Here is a 25,626-nt window from a genome sequence, read left to right as displayed (position 1 = left end):
TGGGCACAGATGTTAGCCCAGGGCCAATCTTCCTCAGCAGGAAGAGGCAGATTGGCAACAGATGTTAGCTCAGGGCTAATCTTCCTCACAAAAAAATAAATAAATAAAAAAGAAGTGTCCAAAAAGAAGTTGAAGGATGATTTGGTGCTGAATAAAACATTAAATGGGATTTCTGACCAAGTGACCTTTAAATTACCTTTTACCTATGAGATCCATGGAAAGGGTAGGGAGCTGGGGGTAGCAGGGTTGTTGTCTTGGGTAGCAGGAACAGGGAAGGCCTAAGTGTTTGCAACAGAGATGACTCATGCAGGAGTGAGAATTAGTGCTGAAAAATTTTCAGAGAGGAAATATGCACAATGGAAGGAGCAGTAGAACCAGATACAAAAAGCTAGACTAGTTGTTTGCTGTGTGGCCTTAGGCAAATAAAGTAAGGTTAAGACCATCTGCCTTTGGATCTATGGTGATAAATTGAGATAGTGGGTTTGAAATCTGATAAGCATTACACGAATAGAAGAGATTAAAGGAAAAAGGGATTAGATCACACATTCATCTATTCATTTGTTTAGATATTTACCTGCAAACAGTCTACACTGCATCAGACAGTGAACTCTGTGCTGGGGATACAATTGGTCATTGAAACTGGCCATAGTCCTTGCTCATATGGAGCTCATAGTTTAGTCGGGGAGACAGATATTAATTTAACTGGCATGTTAACTAAAGTTGAAAATGTGATAAGCAGTATAATGATGATGATGTAAATGGTTTAGTTGATAGTACCAATTGAGAATAATCAAAATATAGTTTATGAATATATGTATGTTCAAAAGTATATATGTGAGTTGGTTCCCATACTCTTTTTAATGCACTCACTGGGGATAATCTTCCTCTGCTCCTAGATGAAAATCTTAGCAGGCCACATCAAATCCATCATCACTTTTATGGAACAGACAGTGCTATAGACATTTTAAGCTGCTAACACAGTTTCAAATCAGGAGTTAGGATGTCCAGTCCAAGATTTTAATCAAATCTTTAAATTTGGCCCATCAAACCTTCTTGCCCTCCCTGGTGGGGGCATTAGGAGGTGGGCCAGCTTGGCCTGCTTTCTGTTTCTCTACTTTGGCACTTCTTCCTTTCCCTCTGCCGTCAAAGCAGAAGGAGGGAGGAGAGGTAAGGATTAGGAAGGCCGTACTTGCCCTGGTACCCTGGTACCTGGCTGTGCATTCTCTGGTCCTGACGGGTTCTTAAAGCCCCCCTTTCTCTTGTGGGCTTTTTCAGGGGCTTTTCCACAGTCCTTGTTGCTAGTGGCTTCTCCCAAGACCTGGGAGGATGCGGTTTCTCTTTGGCTGGCTGCTGCTGATCCCCCCCACTCTTCTGTTTCTCCGGCTGCTCACCTCATAGAGACTCTCATTGTGGGGGACCCCTCAACTTCTGTTGTAATTCCTCTAGAGGAGGACTCAAGACAGTTCCAGGCCGGCTCTTTCTCTTATGTGACCCACGTCCGGTCCAGGAGAGATACTCAAGCATTTTTCACACTGCCAACCTCTGGGATTTTGGGCTAATCCCTGTGCAGCCCCTTCTGTTCTGCTGCCACAGTCCACTAGAGCTTGTGCAGGAGGAGTCAGACCCCAGTCCCTATCTTCCCGGTTGCCAAGAACACATAGCATGTTCTCCAAGAGGCACTCTTGAGGCCCCTGCTCACAAAACTCAGGATTAGAAGGTAGCGTGCTCCACGTGTCCCACCTGGGGTGCTGGGGACGTTAAACATTAGGTAATAACTCTCTCCAAAGCAAATTTTTCCTAAATCCTTCCTGTCTACTCTCTGACCTTGTTTTATTCCCTTGTTCCGGCTGAGACTTCTAGAGTTATGAAACTAGTTAGGATTCATTTCCTTTGTAAATTCTGCCTATAGGCGCCTGGCTTTGGGATTTCACTTCTGTTCTGTCTTGGTGTCTCAACAGAAATTTCGATTTTAACATCCTGTTACAACAACAGCCACAATAATTAATAACAACCACAGCAACAACAATAACAACTAATGTTGACTGAGTGCTGAAGCTTTGCCAGGCACCTTATTTAATCCTCACAAGAACTCGTTTAGGTTGGTCCTGTTATTTAGGAAGGGCACGCTGACGATGCTGGGTTTTGACTGGTTAGGCTGAGAAGTCCAGATTGCACAACACAGAAGTGCAGTCCTGGCCGATGGCATTTCGGCTGGCTACCTTCCCTTTGTTAAGGATATTTGTGTGGGTCCTTGAGTCAGGCCTCAGAGCAATTGCTTTCTCTCAACGGGAGACAGTAACTCCGCCTTAGAAATGATCCCATTTCAGCAATTCCTGGGAGGCCATTGCTGTATTAAAGGCTATTCTTTATGATATAAAAGTCTCACCCTCTCTTCCCAACCCTTGACGTTTCTAATTTGAGCCCCTCTGGTCCCTGTGGAGCCTTTAAATGCTTCAAGTGCAAGTCTATTGCCAAAGCAAGCCCGTCTGACTCGGAGGCAGCGCCCTGTGCTGTGGCTGAATATTGAACAAACATTCGCGCAGCTTTGGCTCTCCCAGAAGCCCTTAGTCTGATGCTTTTGTTTTGTTTTCTGGATGAGGGCAAACGGTGCCATCACCTCCTGCCGAAAAGCCCTGGCTGCCCTCCCAACAAGGAGTTGTCACTTCAACGGAGCCTTTTTTTTTTTTTTTTTTTTTGGTGGCAACAAAATAATACCCAGCAGGAATTTGGGAGGAGAAAAAAGAGAGTTCATTTGGCAGGTTCTCAAATGAATGGGTTGTAGTGTCATTGGAACTGAATTGGGCTTGAAACCAGACATGATCCTATTTTGGAAACATTGTTCAGAGAGATGGGAAATGTGAACAGAGGATAAGTCTCTTCAAAAATGCTCTTTATCCTTGGCCTGTTAAAGACAGCCTGTTTTAACTGAACTCTCCCATCCCCTCAATGGCAAGGGCCTGTGTGAAAACCTAGAGGAGGTCAGAACTGGCACATTGATCAGCTATTCATCCGTTAACCTTTCCACCGAGAGAGCTAATTTTACTTTGGGAAGAGGCTGTCACTTGATTACAAGCCATCAATTAATTGTCAGTCTTGAAATTCATAAATCTTGGCTCTTAGACTCATCAGTGCTTTGATAAGATAGCACAGTGATCATAGCATATTAATATTTATTCAACAAATATTTATTGAAAATATTATTGAAAGCCTGCTGTGTTCCAGGTGCTATGTAAAGTGGATATGGGAATCAGAAAAATGAATACTTTGCTCTCATGGAACCTATAGTCTAGAGACATTCACAGGTGATACATAGAACAGGATGCTATAAGGATCCTTAATATGAAACCCTAATATAAGTTGGTGACGTGGGAATGGAGTTCAAGGAAGGCTTTTCTGAGGAACTGGCATTTGAACTGAGATCTGAAGGATGAATGTTAGTTAGCCAGGAGGAGGCAGGGGCTAGGGGTGGGATAGGGAGTGCAGAGAGAAGAGCATGTGCCAAGACTGAGAGAAAGGCACAGGGTGTGTGCAAGGAACTTAAAGGCCAGTGGAGCTGAAAGTAAGAGAATTAGGAGGAACAGCATACGAGATCAGACTGGAGAGGCAGACAGATTGTCTAGATCCCATATTACCTATGTGCCATGTTAAGTATTTTGGTCTTTATCCTAAGAGCAGTGAAGTGCCAAGGAAGAGTTGCCTTTTGAAAAGATGACTTTAGCTGCACAGCGATGTTGGATCAGAAGCAATTAGCTTTCACAATCATAATGTCTACAGAGGAATAATTAATGGAATGGCTAATGGTCTTCCCTGTTGTAACTCTCATCTGGATCATAACTTAGACATGACACAATCTTTACGAAAAGGATCATTGTTAATAAATGTGCATGGGACTTAGAGGTAAATCCCTTTCTCTATTTAGGTCTCAGGTTCCTCACTTGTTAAGTGAAGGGATTGGGCCAGATGATACCCAAGTGCCCTCCTTTAGCAAAACCAGCCCTTAAGTTCAACTGTCAATTCTATGCTGCTACTGCAGGGCCATTTTCAGCCTGGCCTATGGTCTTTTAACCCTACTTGTTGGACTGATAGATTGCAAAAAAGATTTACTGGGAAAAGCAGACTAGCAAAGATGTATAGCTTGTTTTGTTGTTAAATGGATAGTTATATCTTTAACCTGATGGCTATGACTGTTTGATCAAGGGAATTTTTACTCCCAGCACCACATTACAGTCTTTCCCAATTAAATTATGTGCATATGGCAAGGTGCTAGAAGGGGCAGGCCATTTGCATTTTAAAATATGAGAAAAAAACAGTACTTTAAGTGATGAATCGGTTAACAAAAGACTGGGGTCATCTGCTGAAAGGATTACTAACTCATCATGTGACCTTGGAAAGTCATTTTCCTTCTTTGGGACACAATTTCCCCTTGTTTAAAGTGGGAGGGTTGTAGTTTTCAAAGGTATGCTTTTTCAATAGTTTTTGAAAGATATTCTATGGAGAAAAGATGCCTCACTCTATTTTTTTTCCTTGGAGAGTCACAATCCAAGTATATTGATGGTCTAATTGATTCCAAAGTTTCTTCTTTTTTTCACACATTTTTGTGTGGCTATAGGTGGACCCTCTTTATGAGATTCAGTTTCCCCATCTGTAACCTAAGGCTAGAGCAGAGGTTTCTAAACTTTTTCTATAAAGGATCAGATGGTAAATATTTTAGGCTTTGTGGGCCATGGAGCTTTTGTTGCAACTGCTCAATTCTGCCATTATAGCCATAACTTTACATAAATGGATGAGGGTGGCTATGTTCCAAAAAACTTTATTTACAAAAAAAAAGGCAGAGGGCCAGATTTGACCTATGGACCATAATTTACAGAGTGTGGGCTAACTGCTCCCTAATGTCCTCACAGCTCTGACTCCCCTGACCTTCCCGCCTGAATGGTTATCTCTCCCAAGTTTGAAGTCACCCTTCTCCAAAACTGTCCCTCTAGCATACACTTCCAAAGGTCATCATCATCTTTGTCTTTCAACGTGTCTGTGTACAAGACTGTCCCAGTCTCCCCAGCTGCTGAGATGCCCTCTTCACAGCTTTGTTTTGTTTATCTTAGTAACTACCCTTCTGTAATCCCTCTGAAGGACTGGTTAGCTGGAATTCGCCTTGTCTTCCTCCCCCGGAGCCTTTGATCTGATGCTTATAAGCATTTGCTGACAGCCAGACAGAAAAGGTGGAGCCCAGATCCCAGGCCCTAGGGCCCAGAGAGTAATGAATGAAGGCTGCATTTATTTGTATTTCTAATTGGCAAGCCCATTTCCAGATCAGCTGCATGTCACTGCAAGCCGAGAGCAAGAACAGGAGGTAACCTCGTTTTTCTCCGAGGCCTCGGTGCCCAGGGACCCTGTTTCCACCAAGGCAGGAGCTTGCCTTGACTTCACCAGGCTTGGAAGAAGCTGCTATCTGGACCAAGCTTTGCCCCTTAGTACAGGGCCACCCTGTTTTGCCACTTGTGCATTGCACAACTTTGAGGACACCATTTACATAGTCTGATGTAAATGCAACCCTTTGAGTTGTGCAAATCGCTTTGGCTCTTCAAGCTTTTGATATAGCCAAAGAGCCCTTTCTTCTTATGAAATCTTAAGTAGAAGGGCAGTCTATGAGAGAGATACAAGTAGAACTGTTCTATTGGAAGCTGAGATGTGGGTTTAGAGTCCTGCCTGCTCATTTTCCATCTTGCCTTCTGCATGTAGCTGCTGAGATGCTTTTGGGATCCCTAGAATTCCTCTGAAGAATTTTGGAGCCTCTAGACTAGATCGTGGATGTCATTCTAGCCACTCAGATTTCTATAATCTACCTCTTTGATTAAGTCTCAAGTACATCCCTAGCACCATGCTAGGCACTGAAGGTTGGAAGGAACAGGAGTGGGACACATGGCCCTTGGTCTCCAAGAGCTGATGATATGATTGGAGAGGTCAGCAGAAAGTGGGATAAGAAAGTGAGCTTAACAAGATAAGGTCTTATAGGCAGAAATACTTATCCAGAGAAGAAGGGCTGAGGCAAAGAGGAAAGACTTCCTGAAGAGGGTCACATTGGAATGGAGCATTGGTGGGTGGTAAAGATTTGGAGAGGCAGAGGGGAAAAGTAGGACAAGTGAGCAAAGGCGGAGAAGTAGGAATTGCTTATTGTATGGATCAAGAGAGATAGCAGGGAATGGAGCCTGTGTAAATCAGATCTCAGTGTGCACATGAAAAAAAAGGCAGGAAATGAAGTTTGAATAAGGCAACAGATGAATATGGAAAGAAAGGGGAAATAGTGTCTTTTCCAGACAGATTCACTTCCTTCTATCTCATTTACCACTCATAACTTTCAGTTGGTATTATTAACCCCATTTTACAGAATTAATCACTACAGTCTCTTGGACATTGAGACTTTCTCATGGTTGCATAGCTATTATCAAGCAGAATCGAGATTTAAACTGATATTGACTTGACTCTGAAGCTTGTGTTTCCCCCATTACATGGAACGTTATGGAAAATACAGGATTGGAGCAAGTTTTTAAAATAAAGTTAGAATTTGTGTAAATTGACAGTAGACGGAAAGGAATTTCTTGTTGGGAAAAATATCCTTGATATTTACATCTTGCAAGATCCTTAGAGAATCCTCTAGTCCAACCTACAATGTTAAATATGGAGAAAGTGAGGCCTAGGGAAAACAAGGGGCTATTTAACGTAAATAGTAAAACAAGAGACCATTCTGGTCTCTGAACCCTCAAGCCAGTGCTCTTCCCAAGGCATCGTGAACAAACCACTCTATCTATCATCTTTTTTCTTTTCCAATGGATACCACCTCCTTAGCACATCGAACTCTTTATGGGTTCAAGGGTCCGACCTTTTGAATCTTACTGAATTTATCTCTCCCTCTCCAGAGACCACGGAGCTGGGCAGCAAGAAGGAACTCAAGTCCATGCCCTTCATCACCTACCTCTCAGGTCTGCTGACAGCCCAGATGCTGTCAGATGACCAGCTCATCTCAGGCGTGGAGATCCGCTGTGAGGAGAAAGGCCGCTGTCCATCTACCTGCCACCTTTGCCGCAGACCAGGCAAGGAGCAGCTGAGCCCCACACCAGTGCTGTTGGAAATCAACCGTGTAGTACCACTTTACACCCTCATCCAAGACAATGGAACCAAAGAGGTAAGCTCTCCTGAGACAGCCATTAAGTCAAATCTAAGTACCAACCCTCTTACCTCCTGCCCTTGTGGGCCCTTTGTCTATCAGGATTGTCATCGTCGTCATCATCATCATCATCATCATGGTGATGACTAGCATTTATTGATTCCTTACCATGTTTGAAGTACATGTATAGCTGCTATAACCAATGAATCCTTCAATCTCAATGGCTTAATACAATAGAGGTTATTCTTGTTTGTACAGAGTCCCAAATAAGTGTTTTTGATTGATGGGTGGCTTTACTCTGAGAAGTGCTGCAGAGACCCAGCCTGTTCCATCTTGTGCTCCATCAATCTGATGCTTCCACAGTTGCTGTGGAAGAAGAAAGAACATGGAGAATCACACGTGAGAAGTTTAAATGGGCCAAGCCTGAAAGTGGCAAATATCATTTCAGCTCCTTTTCCATTGGCTAGAACTCAGCCATTGGGGTATACTTGTCTGCAAATGAACACAGGAAAATGTATTCTATATGTTTGTCTTGGAGAAGATAGGGGTTTGGTAATAACCTAACAGTCTCATTCTCAGGACTATACTTGGATAATCTCATTTAATCTCCCCTTCAGATCTATTATTTATTTACGAATATTGGTTTGATTCATATGAAATTGCTGGCATTTGACCATTTTTTATTTATAAAAATGGCACTTCCATATGGTTCATCCTGATGTCATGCCCACTTTACAGGTGACAAAATCTCAAAGGTGTTTAGTGATTTGCTTAAAGTTGGTCTGCACCACAGCCTGCATGCTTGATTATGAAATTATATCTTCTCTTTTTCCTCTTTCTGTCTCTCTCATTTTCAGTTACAGCACGTCAGGGCTTGAGGGGACCATATAAATGATTTGGTTCACTGGTTTGCAAATGTGTTCGTGGAACGTTTTTTTTCCAAATAAAGTCTTTTAGGAATCCCAATCTATAAAACCAGGAATAGTGATGCCACTCCTTCAGTTAGGAAGAGGAAGGTGGATAAAGCATCTCTACTTGATTCCCACTCTTCCCTCTGTAGCAACTCCCAGACAACCTTGGGCCTCCAAAAAAGACAATCTGGTGGACCCCTGACCAAGTCCAATAGGATGCTGTGGATTGTGTGCCCTTCCCATAGCATCTGTTGGACTGAGTAAATGCTGGAGGATGGTAAGTGGCCAGGTAGGGCTTCATAGAGGACAGAGAGGGGATGAGAGAAAGAGATGGAGAGAGTGTCAGGTAGATGACCCGAGGTAGGAAAGAACATGGTCTATTCAAAGACTGAAAGAAATTCCCCATGACTGACCAAGAGATGGAGGGAAAGCAGAAATGAGGTCAGAGGGCTCAGAAGGAGCCTGATCTTATGGGATATTGTAAGCTAGGCCATGGAGTTTGGAGCCTATCTGGAGGGCAATGAGATGCTCAGCAGGAGGCTGATAGGATTAGATTTTTGTGGCTGGAGGCCTCTGGAAACAACCCAGAAGACCATCACTGGAATAGCAGTTAAATAAGCATACAACGGAAGATGCATACAGTGGACTACCTGACAACAGACACAATGAGTGAATTATAGTGACACTTAATATGAAATGAATGAACATCGTATTAAATAAAGAAAATAAGCCCCAAGGATAGATTTTATATAGCATGATAGCCTTTCCCCTATTTTAAGTGAAAACAGTTACATACACACACCAAATACATTACCTTTTAGGGATACATACAGATACAATAAACTACCTAAAAAGGGAATCAAGGAAATGATGAACATAGGATTCAGGATGATGGTAATCTTGAGTCAAGGGAGGCAGGGTGATGGCATAAGGGAGCATTTGTTACATGTATGTATCAAGTTCCTAGCAGGTGTTTTGGGTAGTGGACTAGTGGCAGTTTATTAAAGTATTAAAACTAGCTACCTAACTAACTAACACTAACTGGATGAATACATAAAGCCTAACCATGCATTGTGCAATGATGAGTTTGAGTCATGGACCAAGTATCACAGATAATCCAATTCTGTGCATCAGAGGTCCCCAAATGAACAGCAAAGAGGCCAAATATGAATATATCTCCACACCTCTGGCTTCAGGGTGAGAGTCAATTATGTAAGAGTGGAAGCAGGGAGACCTGTGTGGAGGCTGTTGAAGCTTCCAGTGAATTCCAGGGGTGTTCTGACCAGTATTGTATTGGTGAGAGTGAATAAAGCACCATGGGTGACTGTGTAGGGCTGAGCTCTCAGGACTTGGTGAGTGAGGCTATAAATATCGCCGTTTACTGCTCTGTGAACTTGCCCCAGTGACTTTCTGGGCCACACTCTCCTCATCTGTAATGTGGCAGGATACTAGCTAAGTCACAGGACTTTTGTGATGTGTTGTTGGCAATGTGTGGTGGCAAGAAGAGTGGTGGTTCCTCTCCTCTTTGCTTAGGATTCAGATTCCTCCATGTCTGGGTTCTATGCCAGCTTCCCTCAGCATTGTCAAAATAGTCACTTCTTTGGAAATCTGGCGAGGTCTTTCTGAGGCCAATTCCTGGTGTGTTATCAGAGAAGCCCCAGAGTGTGAAAGCGGTCACTAGATGTCGCTGTTCTCCTTACAGGAGATCTGGAGCTCTTGAAGCACTAGTCAGTCTTTCATTAATTCGGTAAGTATTTTTGAGCACCTACTATAAGCCAAGTACTGTGTCACGCCCTGAGAAGTGAAGAATATGACAAGTGGACATGGTCTGCATTTTCTTGGAGTTTACAGACCTGTGGACAAGACAGATATTAATGAAACAATCACACAAATCAGTAAGGACAAACTGCAAAGTACCAAGAGAAGTCCAGGCCAGCAGGTTGACCAAGGGCCCTGTGGGGTCAGGGAAGGCTTCCCTGAGGAAGTGACACTGAAACAGAGTCCTTGGGGGCCCGGTGCATAAAGTGAATGTGGAGGACTGGTTTGGGGGAGGGGGAGGAGCCTGAGAGCATTCCAGGTTGAAGGCCCAGCTCCTGCAAAGGCCTGAAGAATGAGCAAGTATGGCCCGTTTCGCTGAGGAACTGCGTGAGAACCACTGTGGCAGGGGCCGAGACTGAGGGGCAGCTCCACGGGCAATGTTGGGGGGAGGCGGCAGGGCCAGACCAGGCAGAGCTGAGGGGGCTATGGTGGTGAGGAGTTTGGCTCCTGATGGTGGGGAGCCATGGAGGAGTTAGGGCAAACAGACAGGCACGGGGGCTGTCTTCTCAGCTCCAAGTTCTTCTCCTTTTAGTCGTCCCTGCACAGAAACATTAGAGATGGTTGACTAGAGCTGGCTTCCTCCGAGTCTCCAGTTTCTTCTCCCTCTCCCCAAACCCCAATGACAGGCCTTTTTGAAGTTGCATAGCAGCCCAAGGGCTGTGGTGTGCTAGGCATTTCCAAGGGAGCCAGGCGGCGGTAGGAGTGGGTAGGGCAGGCCCGCTGTAGGTCTGGAAACGATCCTGGAGGAGGAGAATATGGCACTGAGCGAGGCTGGTGTAATAACGCAGCCACTCTCACTGTGTCCATCATTTGTTTTTCTACCTCTTCCCCAAACCCCCATCACTCTTTCTCCCATGGCTTCTCTATCTCTTGGCCTTTCTCTGCAGCCAGAGGCAGAGGCCACATGGATGAAACACAAAAGGCCCTCGACCTGGGCTCTGACACTGAGTCATAGCAAGGCTAGGATGAGTCCTTTTTCCTTTCTGGGCCTTGTGTTCCTTGAAAAAACAGAGAAGCTGAGCGAGTTTCTTTCTGAGTTTCCTGCAGACTTGGTCTAAGTGGAATCAGGTCATGTAGGCTCTGTACTCCACTCAGGTTGGGTTGGAATCCTGCCTCAGTCTCCCGTTCACTATGTGATGCTGAATGACCTCTCCAGACCTAAGTTTCCACATCTGTAATATGTGGTCCTTATGGGGGTCAAATGAGATAGCCCCCTGTGCATGGTGCCAGGCACAGAGCGTGTAATGGACAAATGTTTTCTATGATGATGATAAAAATAATGTTAGTCTAAACTGGTCCCTTCCTTTGTTTATGCTTCCTTTGGCACCTCCTCTTCTAGGTAGTACTCGATAACTTTGCAGATGCCCAAAGTGCTAGAAACATGATGTTTTAGAATAGGATCTGTATTTTATATGAGAGAGATCATTGGTTAACCCAAAAGGACAGATCACAAATGGAGGAGTTGTAGGAGCATTTCCTCACTTTTATGGACATTGCTGGAACTCATACTCTGTAGGTAAGGGATACCATAGATGGAATTAAACATGAGTAAAAGGATTTCCTTCTCCTATAGACCTTCCAAAGTAGAATGGAACCATTCTTCTATGTGAGAACCCCTGACTCCTTGAGTTATTTGAGGTGCTGAGACAGCCCCTGAGTCCCATTGTATAGCACAATCAGGAGTCTCAGAGAGAGGTGTGACTTGCCTGAGATTTGTGAGGCAGTTCTGGTCTCTGATTCTGGACCAGGGCCAGGGTGTGCTCTGGAGAGCCTTGGGGACCTGTGGACACCAGCTCCTTTGGTGGTCGAGCTCTCCTTGGGTCCATTGCCATGAATGCATGAGAAAGGATGATGCCTTCTGCCTCAACTAGAAAAGAGCCCTTCATTACACTTTGCGCTGTGGTTTTGAACAAGCAAAGCAGGAAAAAAGTCTTTATGATGGAGAGTTTGATTAATACGTAAATCTCTTCCCTCTGCCTGTTAAATGACCCTTTCACAGCCCAAAGCCACAGAGCTTGGCTGAGCATAGCTAGTGCTTAATGTACAAGACTTTATATGGCTTTTAATTTAGCCTTTGGGTGAAAAAGAAGAGGAGGCTCCAAGTGGGGGAGACAGAACAGTGCCATGGTGAAGAGCCAGGCAGCTGGATTTGAATCCCGTCTCTGCCACTGACTGTCTGGATGACCTTACTCTTACTCATTTTTAAAGTAGGCGTTATAGTATCTATCTCTCTCCATTTGGAGATTGGGAGTTTTCTTTGGAAGAACCAGAGAATTGGGACACCTGGAATCTGAACTATGTTCTGTCCTTGATTCTTACATGGCATTGTACATGAAGGCTTCTACTGTTTTGCACTCTATTTCTTTATTTGTGCAATGAGAAGTATGGGCTAAATTTATCCACCGTTCCCTCAGGTGCTGTGATAGGATCAGTTCTAACTTCTACCCTGAAAATAAGGGAAATATTTTGAGGCTGGAAAAGGCATCCTGTGACCTGCAATTTATTTCCTATCCAGAGAGATTACCAGTTACTCCTTAAATTAATACTTAGAAAAGAAAGATATATATACCTTGTACTCTATCCCAATGACACAGCATTTGTGAGTAGAGAGGAACATTAAAATCATATCTTGTTCATTTTACAGATCAACCTCTTTATTTCACAAATAGTAAAGCAGAGACCTAGAGATGAGGAATCTTGCTCAAGGTCACACAGCCAAGTCTGAATTCAAAGTAGTCAGGCATGGCTTCTGACCTCAGAAATGTCTTTCATCTCTCTGAGACTCAGTTTTCTCATCTGTAAAATGGTTAATGGTGACTTTCCCCACAGGGCTCTCATGTAGAAAAATTAAGAGACCATTTTCTAGTGTTTTGAAGACTGTAAAATACTCTATAGATCTGGATGATTCTTTTCCAGTGCTCAGGTCCCCTGACTTCCAATAATGTGAGCTTTTTTTTTCTTTTCATGCTGCTCTAGGAAGAGCTGTGTATAATTTTGGTCTTGTTGTGGTTGTCTGACCTTCCAGAAGTTCCTCTCTCTCTGCCAGAAAGACTTGTTTGCTCTATTTACAATTCTTGGCTCAAACTGAGAAAAGAATTCCAAATGACTGCTCTTTGAAAAGAAGTTAACAGCCAAGATAGTCCCCCCGCCATTGTTACCACCACCACCATGACCACTAAGATTATCATAACTGCCGTCGCCATCTCTGTGGCACCATCACCACCATCGTCTTGCGTTGGGTGCTTAGTGTGTGCCAGATACTGTGCTAGGAAAGATGATACAGAGGGATATAAGACATAGATTGTGCCTTCAAGGAGCTCACAGTCTAGTGGATGAGGCAGAAGAGCAACATAAGTAACTATAATTACTTGCATATGCTACATTAATGCATGATTTATTTTAGAATAATACACGAGACATTCCAACAGTGTTAGAAAAGAGGGAGAAAGAAACTCTGAGAGGGGAGGGAGAATCTGGAAAAGATTCTTGGGGCAGGGAAGGTGGATATCGGCAGATAGTGGAACACTTGAGGCAAGTCTGTTGATGATGAAGATAATACTGTCTACCACATGTATATTATATTCCAAAAACTGTGCCAAGGGCTTTACATGCTTTATCTCATTTAATCATCCAACACCTTATGAGGGAAGAACTATTATTATTTCTATTTAATAGATGAAGAGACTGAGGCTCAGAGAAGCTTGAATTCAGATTTGTAAGATTCCAAAGCTAGGCTAGGTCAGAGTTGGAAAACTATGACCTATGGATGAACTCCAGCCTGCCATCTGTTTTTATAAATAAAGTTTATGAAACGTAGCCACACTCATTTGTTTACATATCGTCTATGACTGCTTTCCTGCCACAACGGCAGGGTTGAGTAGTAGCCACAGAAGACAGTAGGATGTACAAAGCCAACAATGTTTACTCTCTAGTCCCTTACAAAAAAAGTTTGACAAACCTTGGTCTAGACTAAGGTATACTGGAAAAGAACGGGAAAGAAATTTATGTCAAATACGATGTGTCAAATGTATAGACCAGAAGAATAAAATCCAATGATTATTGATTGCCAACTGTATGCTTGGCATTTTTAAAGAGCTTTATGTGCGTTAATGTATGTTCTCTCACTCTATCCCCCGACACATTTGAAGTATGCACTATTTATGTCCGTTCCACAAATTAGAAAACAAAACCCTGAGGCTTTAGAGAGGTAAATGATTTACCTAAGATCATACGGCTAGTGACCTGTGGGGTCAGAATTCAAACTCAGGATGTCTGTGTCCACAGCTTATGTGTTTAATTAGTCACTCTTGCAACAGGTCTGAAAGATTTGGGAGAAAGAAAACTGGAAAAGTGATATCCAGAAGGCTGAGTTGTGGGCAACTTTGAATGCTCTACTGAGGGATTTGGGTACCATGTAAGCTGTGGGGAACTCTTCAGTTTTTAAGCCAAGGGAAAGGTATGACTACATATGAGTTTCAGGCTAATAACTATAGCAACAGTTGATGAGTGAATTGCAGGGACCAGCGCTGGTTTTATGGCAAGGGTTATTAATTTGGAGTCTGCAAATCCCTGATTTTGAAGGGTCTTTGGACCTCCATCCCCAGAAAACTTACATGGATTTATATATTATTGTAATTTCTTTTTCTGGGATAAAGATACATGGCATCAGCAAATTTTCTAAATGTTCTTGACCCAAATATTATACAACACTAAAATAAGAGGACCAGTTAGTTGGGCTGTCCACTTGCAGAAGTCCATTTATGAGATGGCTGGGAGAGTGGGGACTCAATTAAAATGATTTTAACAAATATTTATGAAGGTTCTATGGGCCAAGTACTGTTCTGGGCATTTGGGATTCATCAAGGAGCAAATCAGGCATATATTCCCATCATCCAGAGACTTAATTTCTACTGAGTAGTGTATGAGAGATATAAAGTAAATAATCAGAATAGTAAATAATATAGTATATTAGAAGGTGAAGGGGGAAAAAAGGGAAAGCAGAATAAGAGAAGTCATGAGTGCCTAGTGGAGTGTGCAGGTCTGGATCTCAGAGTGTCTCAAGGTCAATCAGAATCACTTGGGATGGGGATGGGGGAAGCATTTGTTAAAAATGCAGATTCTTGGCTTCCTCCTACTGATTCTGTTTCTCTGGGAGGTGAGGCTGGGAATCTTCATTTTCACAGCCTTCCCAGGTGATTCTGATGCACGCTGAGTTTGAGAACCACTACCCCAAACCACAGTTCATACGTCTTTCTCATTCTGAAATTCCTTCAGGGAATTCCTTGCTTAGGGATTAAGAAAGTCAAGTACTTCTTGTAATCTGGCGTAAATCTCTGCTATTGTGGGCCACTTCCTCTCTATCTCTGGTGCATTCTGAGAAGGAGGTGAACCGGCCAGGAACGAGACTGTCAGGCAATCCTTGGCAAGAGGGAAGATCAAAAGAAAGAGGGGGAAATAATCCACATATTACTCAACACGCTCATGGTCAATTACAAAAGAGGAACTTAATGCTTGGCTTGCCTACTTAACAGAACTGGAAAACGTAGCTATTTCATGGGACCGGAAGACTAACTGATTCAGTAAGATACACAAGACATACAGACTTAGCAAACGCAAACATTTTTGCATGTCAGAGATTAGAGCCTTCCCCCAACACCTTGGACATTGAATTCAGTTTGCAAATGTAACAGAAAGGGAGAATGGCAGAATGTCTTTCCCTTGTACTTTTAATATCAGCCATTGACTGAGCACTTCAATTGTGCCAGGAGCTCAGCTCAAGAACTTTATATACAGAGCTCACTGAACCCTCTCATCAAGCCCACATGGTGGGTACTATTATTATCTTTCTTTTCCCATTATGAAAACTGAGGCACAGAGAAGTTAGATCATTTGCCACAAAGTCCTGCAAATAGGACCTGGTGGAGCCAGGGTTTGACCTGGGACCTGAGCTTTTTCTCACTTGGCTACACTCTCTCTCTACTAGCTACTTCCCTGGAACTTTGAAAATAAAGCGTAATAAATGGAAGTCTAATGTGTACTAAAGACACTATCACTGCGTTATATTACTTTCTCCAGCTCTGTGTCTTCATTTCTTTACTTGATGGTCAACATTTTTGAAAAAATTGACTTCTTATGCCATCTACAGTGATTCACTCCTGTTCATTCCAGGGTTGGCTCCCTCCATCCAATGGAAATATAGTGGCTTCTCCTCATTTGTAAGTCTTGCAGATAATACATTTGTCATAAATGACTTTGCATATCCTTTGATAGTGTTTTCTATCTTAGTTCTTGTAATCCTGAAACCAATGAGATATCCTTGTTACCTCTCTTTCCTTCCTGCCTACAGCCATCCCCCCAAAACTACAACGCATTAGCAAATTCCATTGATTTTTCTTCTTAAGAATTTCTCAAATATGTTCACTTTTACTTAGTCTGGTCCAAGTCTTGCCTGGACTATTGCAGTAGCCTCCTAACTGTCTAACAATGACTCTTGCCCCCTCTAATCCATTCTTTTCCTTGTAGCCAAAAACTTACTCACATCACTTTCCTGATTAAAACCCTTAACCGTCTTCCAGTTACTTTTAGCATTAAGACCAAGTTACTTACAACGGCCTACCAGAGGCTGCTTGGACTGGCCTTGCCAACTTCTTAAAATTCATCTTGTATCCCTACAGTCCTGGCTTTCTGTGCTCTAGTCACAGTGATCTTCCAGGTTCTGGAAACACTATGCTTTGTCATGCCACAGAGCCTTTGCACATGCTGTTCCCTCTACGTGGAATGAGTTTTCCCCCTCCCCTTCCTTTTTTCCACTGAGTTAACTGTTTCTCACCCACCAGATTGCCGAGGCTTCCAGATTTGATAAGATCCCCTTGTTTGTTTATTTGTTTACTTATTTTCTTGAGTATTACTTTCTTCCATGGCAGTTATCATGGTTTCTAATTATGCTTTTATGTTTTATAATTGTTTAATTAATGTCTGTGTCTCCTCCTCCTTATTTTATGATCACAACAGTACCAATGAGGAAGAAAAAGCAGGTAAACTCAGGAGTGAAGGCATTATACAAGCATCAAGTCCAACCTTAGTCTACGTCTTGATTCCTTTCTACCACACCTTGCAAATATTACGGAGCCTGTGTTTGAACATTCCCAGTAACAGTTTCTACAGTGACCCCTAAGCATCCTGTTTTCCTCACTTCTAGAATATCCTTTCTTATATTGAGTCAAAATAATTTCCTATACATTAGGGGGTAAACTCCCTGAGACCAGGGAGTGGGACAAACTTTTGCTCAGCATCGTGCCAACAGCTTCTAGTGTGGTACCTGAGGCATAGTAGAAATTCAATAAACATATTTTATGGAGAATAAATGAATGAATGAGTGAAAAATGAATGTCACCAATGTGCAAAGTCTGCTTGCATGGTGCTTTCACATGCACTGGCTCCCTTAATGCTCTCAATAGACCTCTGAAGGTTTTCATGTTTATCTTTGTTTTACAGATAAGGAAACTGAGGCTCAGAAAGGGCAGGTACCACCCCCTGAAGCCCCACAGGGCCAACAAATGTCAGAGCCAGGGCTGGAATCCCTTTTCCAGCTGTCCCACAACCACTCATTCATCACACAACCATCATTTATAAGACGGTGCCATGCAAAGACTGCCCTAGCCAGTGCAGTGGCAGGCTTCCAGGAACAGAGCAAGCTACAGGCCTCATCCCTGTTGGAGCTTAGCCTTCTTCACAGGGGGCTCTTCTTGGGTCATTAGGTAACTTCAGTCAGCAGTGATGCTAAGGGCCCAGAGAGAATTCACAAATAATCCCACTCTCTTTCTAAGAAAAAAAGTCATTCCAGATGTGCGTCACAATTCACCAGGCAGATGCAGTTGAAAGCGACGTGAATTTGTACCATCACACAGCTGGTCACTCTGTGCAGTGCCTTCTCTGGTCAACAGAGTCACGTCATTCCTAGCATTTCTGAGCAGAAAGGTTCCAGGCCATAAATTCAAGTCCTGAGAGGAGGAGAAACCCTCGAGGAAAGTGCCTTCTCCTTGGACCACATGTTTCTCTTCATTTTTAGCTTCATCTCCACATTGTCCCATTTGGGGGAGCACTGTTAAATCCCTGGATCTTCTGCTACCCAACCCCACACCAGTTTAGTTTAGAAAAGTATAACATATACAAAGGTAGAAAGAATAGTGTAATAAACCTCCATGTACCTATCAGCTAATTTCAACAGAAATCACCTCACGCCAAGCCTGCATCACCTACTCTCCCACCTAAACATTATATAATTTTATGTGTAAATGTTAAAGTCTGTATTTCTAAAAGATAAGGACCCAAAAAATAGCCTCAATACCATTACCATGCTCTTCAAATTAACAGTTCCTCTGTATCATACCTTGCAAGAGCCTGTGTTTGAATTCTCCCAGTAGCAGCTTGCTCAGTGACCCCTAAGTGACCCCTAAGCAGCCTGTTGTCTCACTACTAGAACATCTTTCTTTGTACTGAGTCAAATATTTTCTTATACATTTCCTGCTGTTGTTGTTTCTAGTTCCATCCATCAACACTATACTGAAGTAGTTTTATCTCTTGACTTACTAGACAGAGCATGTGTTTCCAAATCAGAGAAATGAAGGTTCACCTATCAGCTTTGCCACAAAATTTCTGTGTGCCTTTGGGCACATTACTTAAGTGTTTGTTTTTTTTTTTTTTTTTTTTTTGGTGAAGATGATTGGCCATGAGCCAACATCCATTGCCAATCTTCCTCTTTTTGCTGAGGAAGATTGGCCCTGAGCTAACGTCTGTGCCCGTGTTCCTCTATTTTGTATATGGGACACCGCCACAGCATGGCTTGATGAGTAGTGTGGGTCCATACCTGGGATCTGAACCTGAGAACCCTGGGCCGCCAAAGTGGAGCACATGAACTTAACCACTACGCCACTGGGTCAGCCCCTACTTAAGTTTTTAAGCTTCTATTTTCTCATCAGAAAAATGGGATTAATAATGTCTAATAGAACTGTTTTGCAAATTAACTATAATAATCCATGTAAGGTGCTTAGCAACCACACGTGGCACATAGAAGCAGCTCTATGAACATTAGTTCTCTCTCCTGGTTCTAAGTGACAGTCTTTCAGATACTTGAAGACATCTTAGGTCTTGATTGGACTTTTCTTCTCTCCTGGTAAACATCCCAAGTTCCTTCAATGGTTTTTCATCACGTGAGTTGGGTTCTTACCTCAGAATCAGTCTTATCTCGGCCGTCCTGATTATTAGCCTCTGAAAGAACTCCAGCATGTCTATGTCCTTCTTAATGATGTGTGATTTATGAAAAAAGAAGTTAGATCACACAGAGACTGCTTCACTTGCCTACAGAATTAAGGATAGAATTCAAGGCTCTTGCTTCCAGACTTTTGGATTTGTCTTGAGTCACAACAGTTTCTATCTTTAGTGTCATGAACAGCGTAGGTATTTAAAACATAGCTTTTCTGTGGCTACGGGAAACTGAAGCTCAGAAGGAGAACTCTCTTATCAATGTCACACAGCTAGTAGTTATGGAACCAGGGTAAACACATGTTTGTCTGGTTGCATAACCTGTGATCTCAACGTGAAGGCTATAGAGATTATCTCATCATTGGCTCCTCCCTGTACACTTTGACCTGGGCAAACCTCTTCTATCAGCAAGTAGCCTTTCTTGGATTCTAGAGTCCCTCCTGTCACTATCTTTTTCTTCACCTTCATTGGTGGTAAAAATTCTTTCTCCTTTCTCACCTCTTAGTCACTTCTCAGCCCCTTGGAAGCTGGGTTCTGTTCCACAATCTAATAGAAGCTTGTGTCTCAAAACTCAAAAAGACCTTCTGTTAACTCAACTGAAAACCCTCTTCTCAACTCTTTTTTTAGAGGCATCAATTCACTCTCAAAAGATCTTGGGCTTGGCTCCTTCAGCTTTAGCTTGCCCCACCTGATTTTTTTCCAGAAATTATTGCTTCCCTTCAAAAAATCAGAGGGAATACCAGGAAATGGAAGCATGGTAGCTGCTTGCAGGTAGGGAGTGCACATTGGTGAGAGTCTGTCCATCCGTCCATAAAGCTTCTCTAATAGTTGTTGTTTCTCAAATGTGCACACCCATTTGAATGAAGCTGGATAAAGTGGAGATATATATCTATACCTCTAGATAGATATACTGGTATACATATATACTCATGTATATTTATAGATAGATAGATAGATTTACTTATTTTAGTTTCAGGAGGGTATTAGTTACATTAGGTAAACAGACTTAGTGAGATTTTAGGAGTTTTAGTGAGATGTCATTGAGAGGGCCCAAGTTTTGGAGTCAACCAAATCTAGATTTTAATTCCGGATGTTATGCTTACTTGTTGGATGGCATTGCACAGGTGACTTAGCCTACCTGAGCTCCATTTTCTTATCTGTAAGATGGGGGTAATAAGAAGACCTGCCTCCTAGGATGGTTCTGGGTATTGTATAAGATGATAGATGTAAAGAAAAGGAGATATGAGAATCAGATAGACCTATGCTTACATTCTCATTTTGGCACACACTGTGGAGATATAAATTAATTGCTCAGAATCTCAATGAGGACAACATGAGGATGATTTAACTCACAGAGTTTTTGTTAGGGTAAATAATATTATGTATGTAAAGCCCTTAACAATACCTAGTATGATTAAAAACTGCATCAGAGCCAGCTCTGATGGCCTGTTGGTTAAAGTTCAGCACACTCCACTTCAGTGGCCCTGGTTCGCTTCCCAGGTGTGGAACCACACCACTCATTGGTCAGTACCCATCCTGTGGCAGTGGCTTACGTAAAAGAACTAGAGGGACTTACGAGTAGAATATACAACTAGGTACTGGGGCTTTGGGGAGGGGGGAAAAAAAACTTCATCAATATTAACTGCAAGTTGTTTCCCCTTCCTTCATCTTTTTCATCTTTCTCCCTCCTCTTTTTCCCTCTTCTCTCTTCTGCTTCTGCTTTTGCTTCTGATTAAAGCATCCAGCACAGAGTATGTGTACAATACACAGTAATTGCCTTACCCTCGGGCAGCCACTGATTAAAAAACCAGAAGGGTCGTCAGTTCATAGAAACTAGGAAAGGTATACTTCCCCAAAGGCAAAGATAACCTTAATGTCTCTGACAGTTGGTTCTAGTGACATGTTTTGCCCCATTGGAAAAGTATTGAAAAGAATAAAAATAATTCTGAGCATAGACATACCTAGTCTATGTCTAGGTACCTAGTACCTAGTCACTTTTGTCTATAAATAACTGTAAATAACAACTTTTTATTATGTTCATAATAAATAATAGTAACTCATAATAATGATGTTGCTTCCACCTAGAGAATATCCAAGTTCAGGACTTTGTTAATATTCATTTAATTATCAAATATATGTATATGTGTGGATACATATATAGATCTGACATTATTTTAGGAAGTTTATAAATGATCTTTATGACATTCCTTATTGAGCTAGGTATTACTATATCCCCGTTTTACACGTGCAGAAAGTGAAGCATAGAGAGTTGAAGTTACTTCTATCAGTTTGCTTAGTGATAAGACTAAGATCTGAATCCGGGGCTTTGGTTCTTAAATTCCATATTCTTCCCTCCCTCCAGCATGTATAACATTCTTTGCTGGTTTAAGGGATCTAGACTTCTCAGAGTCCAACTTGCCATGATGGAAATGTGGCTACAAGGAACCTGGTAGAAATCTTCCTTTTCATAACTTCCTCAGCCAGATTTCTAAGGCTCCCTTTCAAAAGCAAAGATAAGCTCAGTATGGGTCTAGACTAAGCATGTCCCCTCCTGTCCTCTGACCTTTCTTTCCCTACTGCCACCCACAGGCCCAACCATGGAAGCCCCACCAGCTGGAGAGACGCCTCCCTCAGATGCCTCCTAAGGGAAAATGGGCGTACTGGAAAAATGAGGTCACCAGTGGCCACAAAAGGGAAATTTTGCAGTCCTTTACTCAGTAACTCACCATTAACTTAAGCTAGCATTTAGCGACATAAACTCCACAGCCTTGGACAAATCCTCCGCTTGAAACCTTCCCACCCGCCTCTCATCTCCAGATGTTCTCACCACAGGGAAGAGGAGTTACTATCTGTCAAAGGATAGCAGGCCTTAGAAGGCAAGTCTCGTCTATTGGGTGGGGCTGGGATCCTTGGCTAAAGGCTTCCCTTAGGAAAAGTGTGTGAGTTCCATCCAGGTTTCCCCTTCCAGGACTGAATGGGCCAGGGGCAACGCCTTGTAGGAGACAGGCTAAGAGGAGGAGCCGTCCTCTGAAGAACTTGGATTTGTACAAGACTAAGAAGCCCTTAGCAGTTCAAGGTCACAGGGCAAGACGCCTTGGGAAGATGACTCACGATTAGATGGATGAGGCTACTGATATGGCTGCGTCTTCTCCCTGGAGTTATAACTGATGTTTCGTATTGCTCATAATTGGTCTGCTATTCATCACTTTCACAATTGCTATCAGCTCAGTGACAGGCAGGACGAATGGTCTAGAGATAGTTTGGAACAATGTAAGCACAATCTATTGCCCTGATGACTGAGCAGGTCTACTAGGATAACATAGATTAGACATCCAAAGAACTCCCGATCTTCTATTCCTCAGAATTTACCAGTTATTCATGCAACCCTTATTCATGCAACACACATTTATGGAGTACCTACTTTGGTCCAGGCCTTCTGATAAAATAAGGCAAAGAACTCAAAGTTCAGTGGAGTGGGCATACACATAAATAATTCGATGAAATATTGTAGTTTACTAACAGATGTGTTGTCCAGGGTGCAATGGGGGCCTTTGATTCTGCTGCAAAATCAGGAAAGCGTTTCCAGGCAAGGTTGCAGTTGTAGTGGGTCTTAAATAATGAGTATGATTGATCAAAGTAGGATAGAGTAAAAGCATTATAGGTTGAGGAAAGCCACATGCAAAGACACAGTGGCATAAAAGTTTGTTGTCTGTCTGGTTCATGACAAGTGGTTTAATATAGCTGGTATGTAGGACTAGGACAGGCTATGGTGGTAGGGTATGAGGCTAGAGAGATTATTTGGCATCAATGTATGAAGGGCCTTGTGTGTCAGGCTAAGAAGTAGAATATTTATATTTGTCTTAGTCAAAACTCTTTTAGTGGTAAGAAACAGAAACCCACTGAAACTTTCTAAGCAAAAAAGGGAGAAATTATTTTAATAATGTAGTGATTTTCCATGTAACTCAAGGTCAGAGAGCACAGCTGAGCTACCAGCATCTAGGATGCCACTCTCAGCAATAATCCTAGAACTTATCATCTCTCTGCACTTGGCTCTCGCTCTCTCTCTCTCCCACCCCTTTTCTGGTCTCCATGCATGTAGCTCAACACGACAAGAACAACCTAGCCAAGTCCAGCTTTGTGTCTCATACCAGTTCCAGGTCAGAGAGAACAATGAACATTTGAATCTAAATTCCCAGGAAAGAATCTGATTGGTCCAGTTTGTGCCAAGTAATCAATTTTGGTCCAACTACCCTTAGTCAAAGCAACAGGGTTATTTAGTTCAAATATGACCACCAAACTTTCCCTTTGTCTGATACCTGAAAGGTATCTATTAAAATTGTGTAGATTTTTATTCTCAAACTGGCGTCCCCTAACCCAGGGGGATACACTATGATATGCTAGGATATATCCAAAGCCACAGGATAAGAAGAGCAGAGATTCTTGAACTTGACAGTCCATAAAAATCACCTGGGTGTATATTAAATCATAGATGCTAAAGCACCTCTCCCAGGATTCTGATTCAGTAGGTCTGGGTTTGGCCTGGGAATCTGAATTTCTAACAAGTGCTTCAAGTCATTAATGAGACAAGAGGTCCAGTGATCACACTATGAGAAACGTTTTGGGAGAAACCCCATTGTTTTAATATTAAAACCAACCCAAGTCTATTGTGGAGTAGAATATACAATTTGCATAAATATATAAGAAAGAGACTTCAAAGAAATTTTGTACTTGTCTCTTCTGATATTCAGGATGCTTTGTAGGAAGAGCTTGAAAAACCCTTCCATATTTTAGTGGAGGATGTGGAAGGTTTTTATGTCAAGAACTTTGGCTCCTAGATCTCCTGGGCTGGTCTCAGGAGTAAAGTTAGCATCTGGCAGGAGCATGGCAGAGGTTAAGAGCACAGAATTATCCTGAGACCCCAGGAAGAGGAGAAATTTTCCAAGCTAAGGCCAATAGGGCATGAAGGGACAAAATATGACAGGACTAGGGTTCCTAACATTAATTAATTTATAATAGACCAATTGATTAATCAGTTACTGAGCCCTTGCTCTCTGTTAGGCACTAAAGATTTAATAGTAAACAAAGGAGACAAGGCACAACCTCAATTTGTACACAGTCTATTAGGAGAGACAGATAAGCAACGAAATACACAATAAAATATAACATCGTAAAATAAGATTTATTATAGGAGAAAGTGGAGGAAGATGTGTTACAAAGGAAGAGGTCTAGTCCAGCTTTAGGAGGTGGGGGAATGCTGCCTGCAAGAGATAGTCTCTAAGCTGAGTGTTGATGGATTGGTCAGAGGGGAAATTATCAGATGGGGGAAGAGTGTTCCAAGGGGAGAAATAGCATATAAAAGCTAGAGGTGAGAAAGCATGGCTGGAGAATAGCATATGAAAAGGATGGTGGCAAGAGGTGATGCTAGAGGGAGAAACAGAGATTTGGGGGGCCTGACATCGGCACAAAGGCATCCGCACGCCTCAGCCATCCCAGGGGAAGTGGCAGAATCTGTGGCCAGGGAGGCCAACCGTGGTGGGCTCACGTCATCAGGGAGGCTCAGGGCCTGGTCTGGAAGCCAGAGCAGGCACCTGAGCTGGACACCTGGGGAAGATTCAGCAGGAGTTGGGGCAGCATCAGTGCGAGCTCCACATACTTCTTGCACTCGTGATGTTGCCAGAAAGTCAGGACCTCAGAAATAAGAACATTCGACACTCATATTTTATAGATCAGATAACCGAGTCCCAAGGAGGGAGACTGACTTGTCTGAAGTTGCACAGTTACTCGCAGAACTGGGATGAGCTCTCCTTTCTGAACAGCTCTTGACTAGCAGAGGGCTTTATGTCCAAACTAGAATCTAGATTAGCATAACCTGGAGAAGACTGCAGAGTGCCAGATCCTCAGATGCCATGTGGGGAAAAAAAAAAGTTCCAGGGACAAATATGTTTGGGAAATGCTCCATTTTGTATGTCAGCTTCTTAGGGCTTCCCAGTGACCATTAGTATATTAATGGCTCTGAAATGTTCTATGTTGAGCAATCTATTTGGTTTTGTTTGATGTAGTCTTTCCCAAATTGATTTGATCACAGAGACAACTTCCCCCACCACTCCAGTTTTACTGAACACAAAATCATTTAATATCCCATTGAACTTGTGTCCCTGGAAACACACTTTGAACTGTTGTTCTGACCAATAAGGACTTGGGACTGACCAGAACAAGGTTAACTGGTCCCTCTGTCTCCTCCTGAGAATGTGTCATGCACCTCAACTCCCACTTCGTCTTCGGTATTTAGGAAAAATGACTGGGGCAGAGAAGAGGATTCAGTCTTTGGAATCAGCCCTGTGTTTGAATCCTAACTCCAAATCATCCTAGATTGTGACATTGTTCAAGTTACCTGATCACACAAGGCCCAAGCTTTTTGAAGTTTCAACATTTTCCAAAGATTGCATGGAGACAATACAACCCCAATATATGAGCTTA

At 42.6% G+C, this 25,626-nt stretch overlaps 1 protein-coding gene across 8 annotated transcripts in view; it reads left to right on the top strand.

Annotated features, from left to right (window-relative positions):
• ASTN2 (astrotactin 2) overlaps positions 1 to 25,626 on the top strand; it is an 831,863-nt gene that overhangs the window by 652,056 nt on the left and 154,181 nt on the right. For all 8 annotated transcript variants that reach the window (XM_058523878.1, XM_058523879.1, XM_058523877.1 and 5 more), the window contains one exon: positions 6,912 to 7,177. In XM_058523878.1, the coding sequence (XP_058379861.1) occupies positions 6,912 to 7,177 (266 nt within the window). The remainder of the gene's footprint in view (positions 1 to 6,911; positions 7,178 to 25,626) is intronic.

The sequence above is a fragment of the Diceros bicornis genome, chromosome 28 (assembly GCF_020826845.1).
Source record: "Diceros bicornis minor isolate mBicDic1 chromosome 28, mDicBic1.mat.cur, whole genome shotgun sequence".
In the NCBI taxonomy this organism is placed as follows: domain Eukaryota; kingdom Metazoa; phylum Chordata; class Mammalia; order Perissodactyla; family Rhinocerotidae; genus Diceros; species Diceros bicornis.
This window is presented reverse-complemented; position numbering and strand designations above follow the sequence as displayed.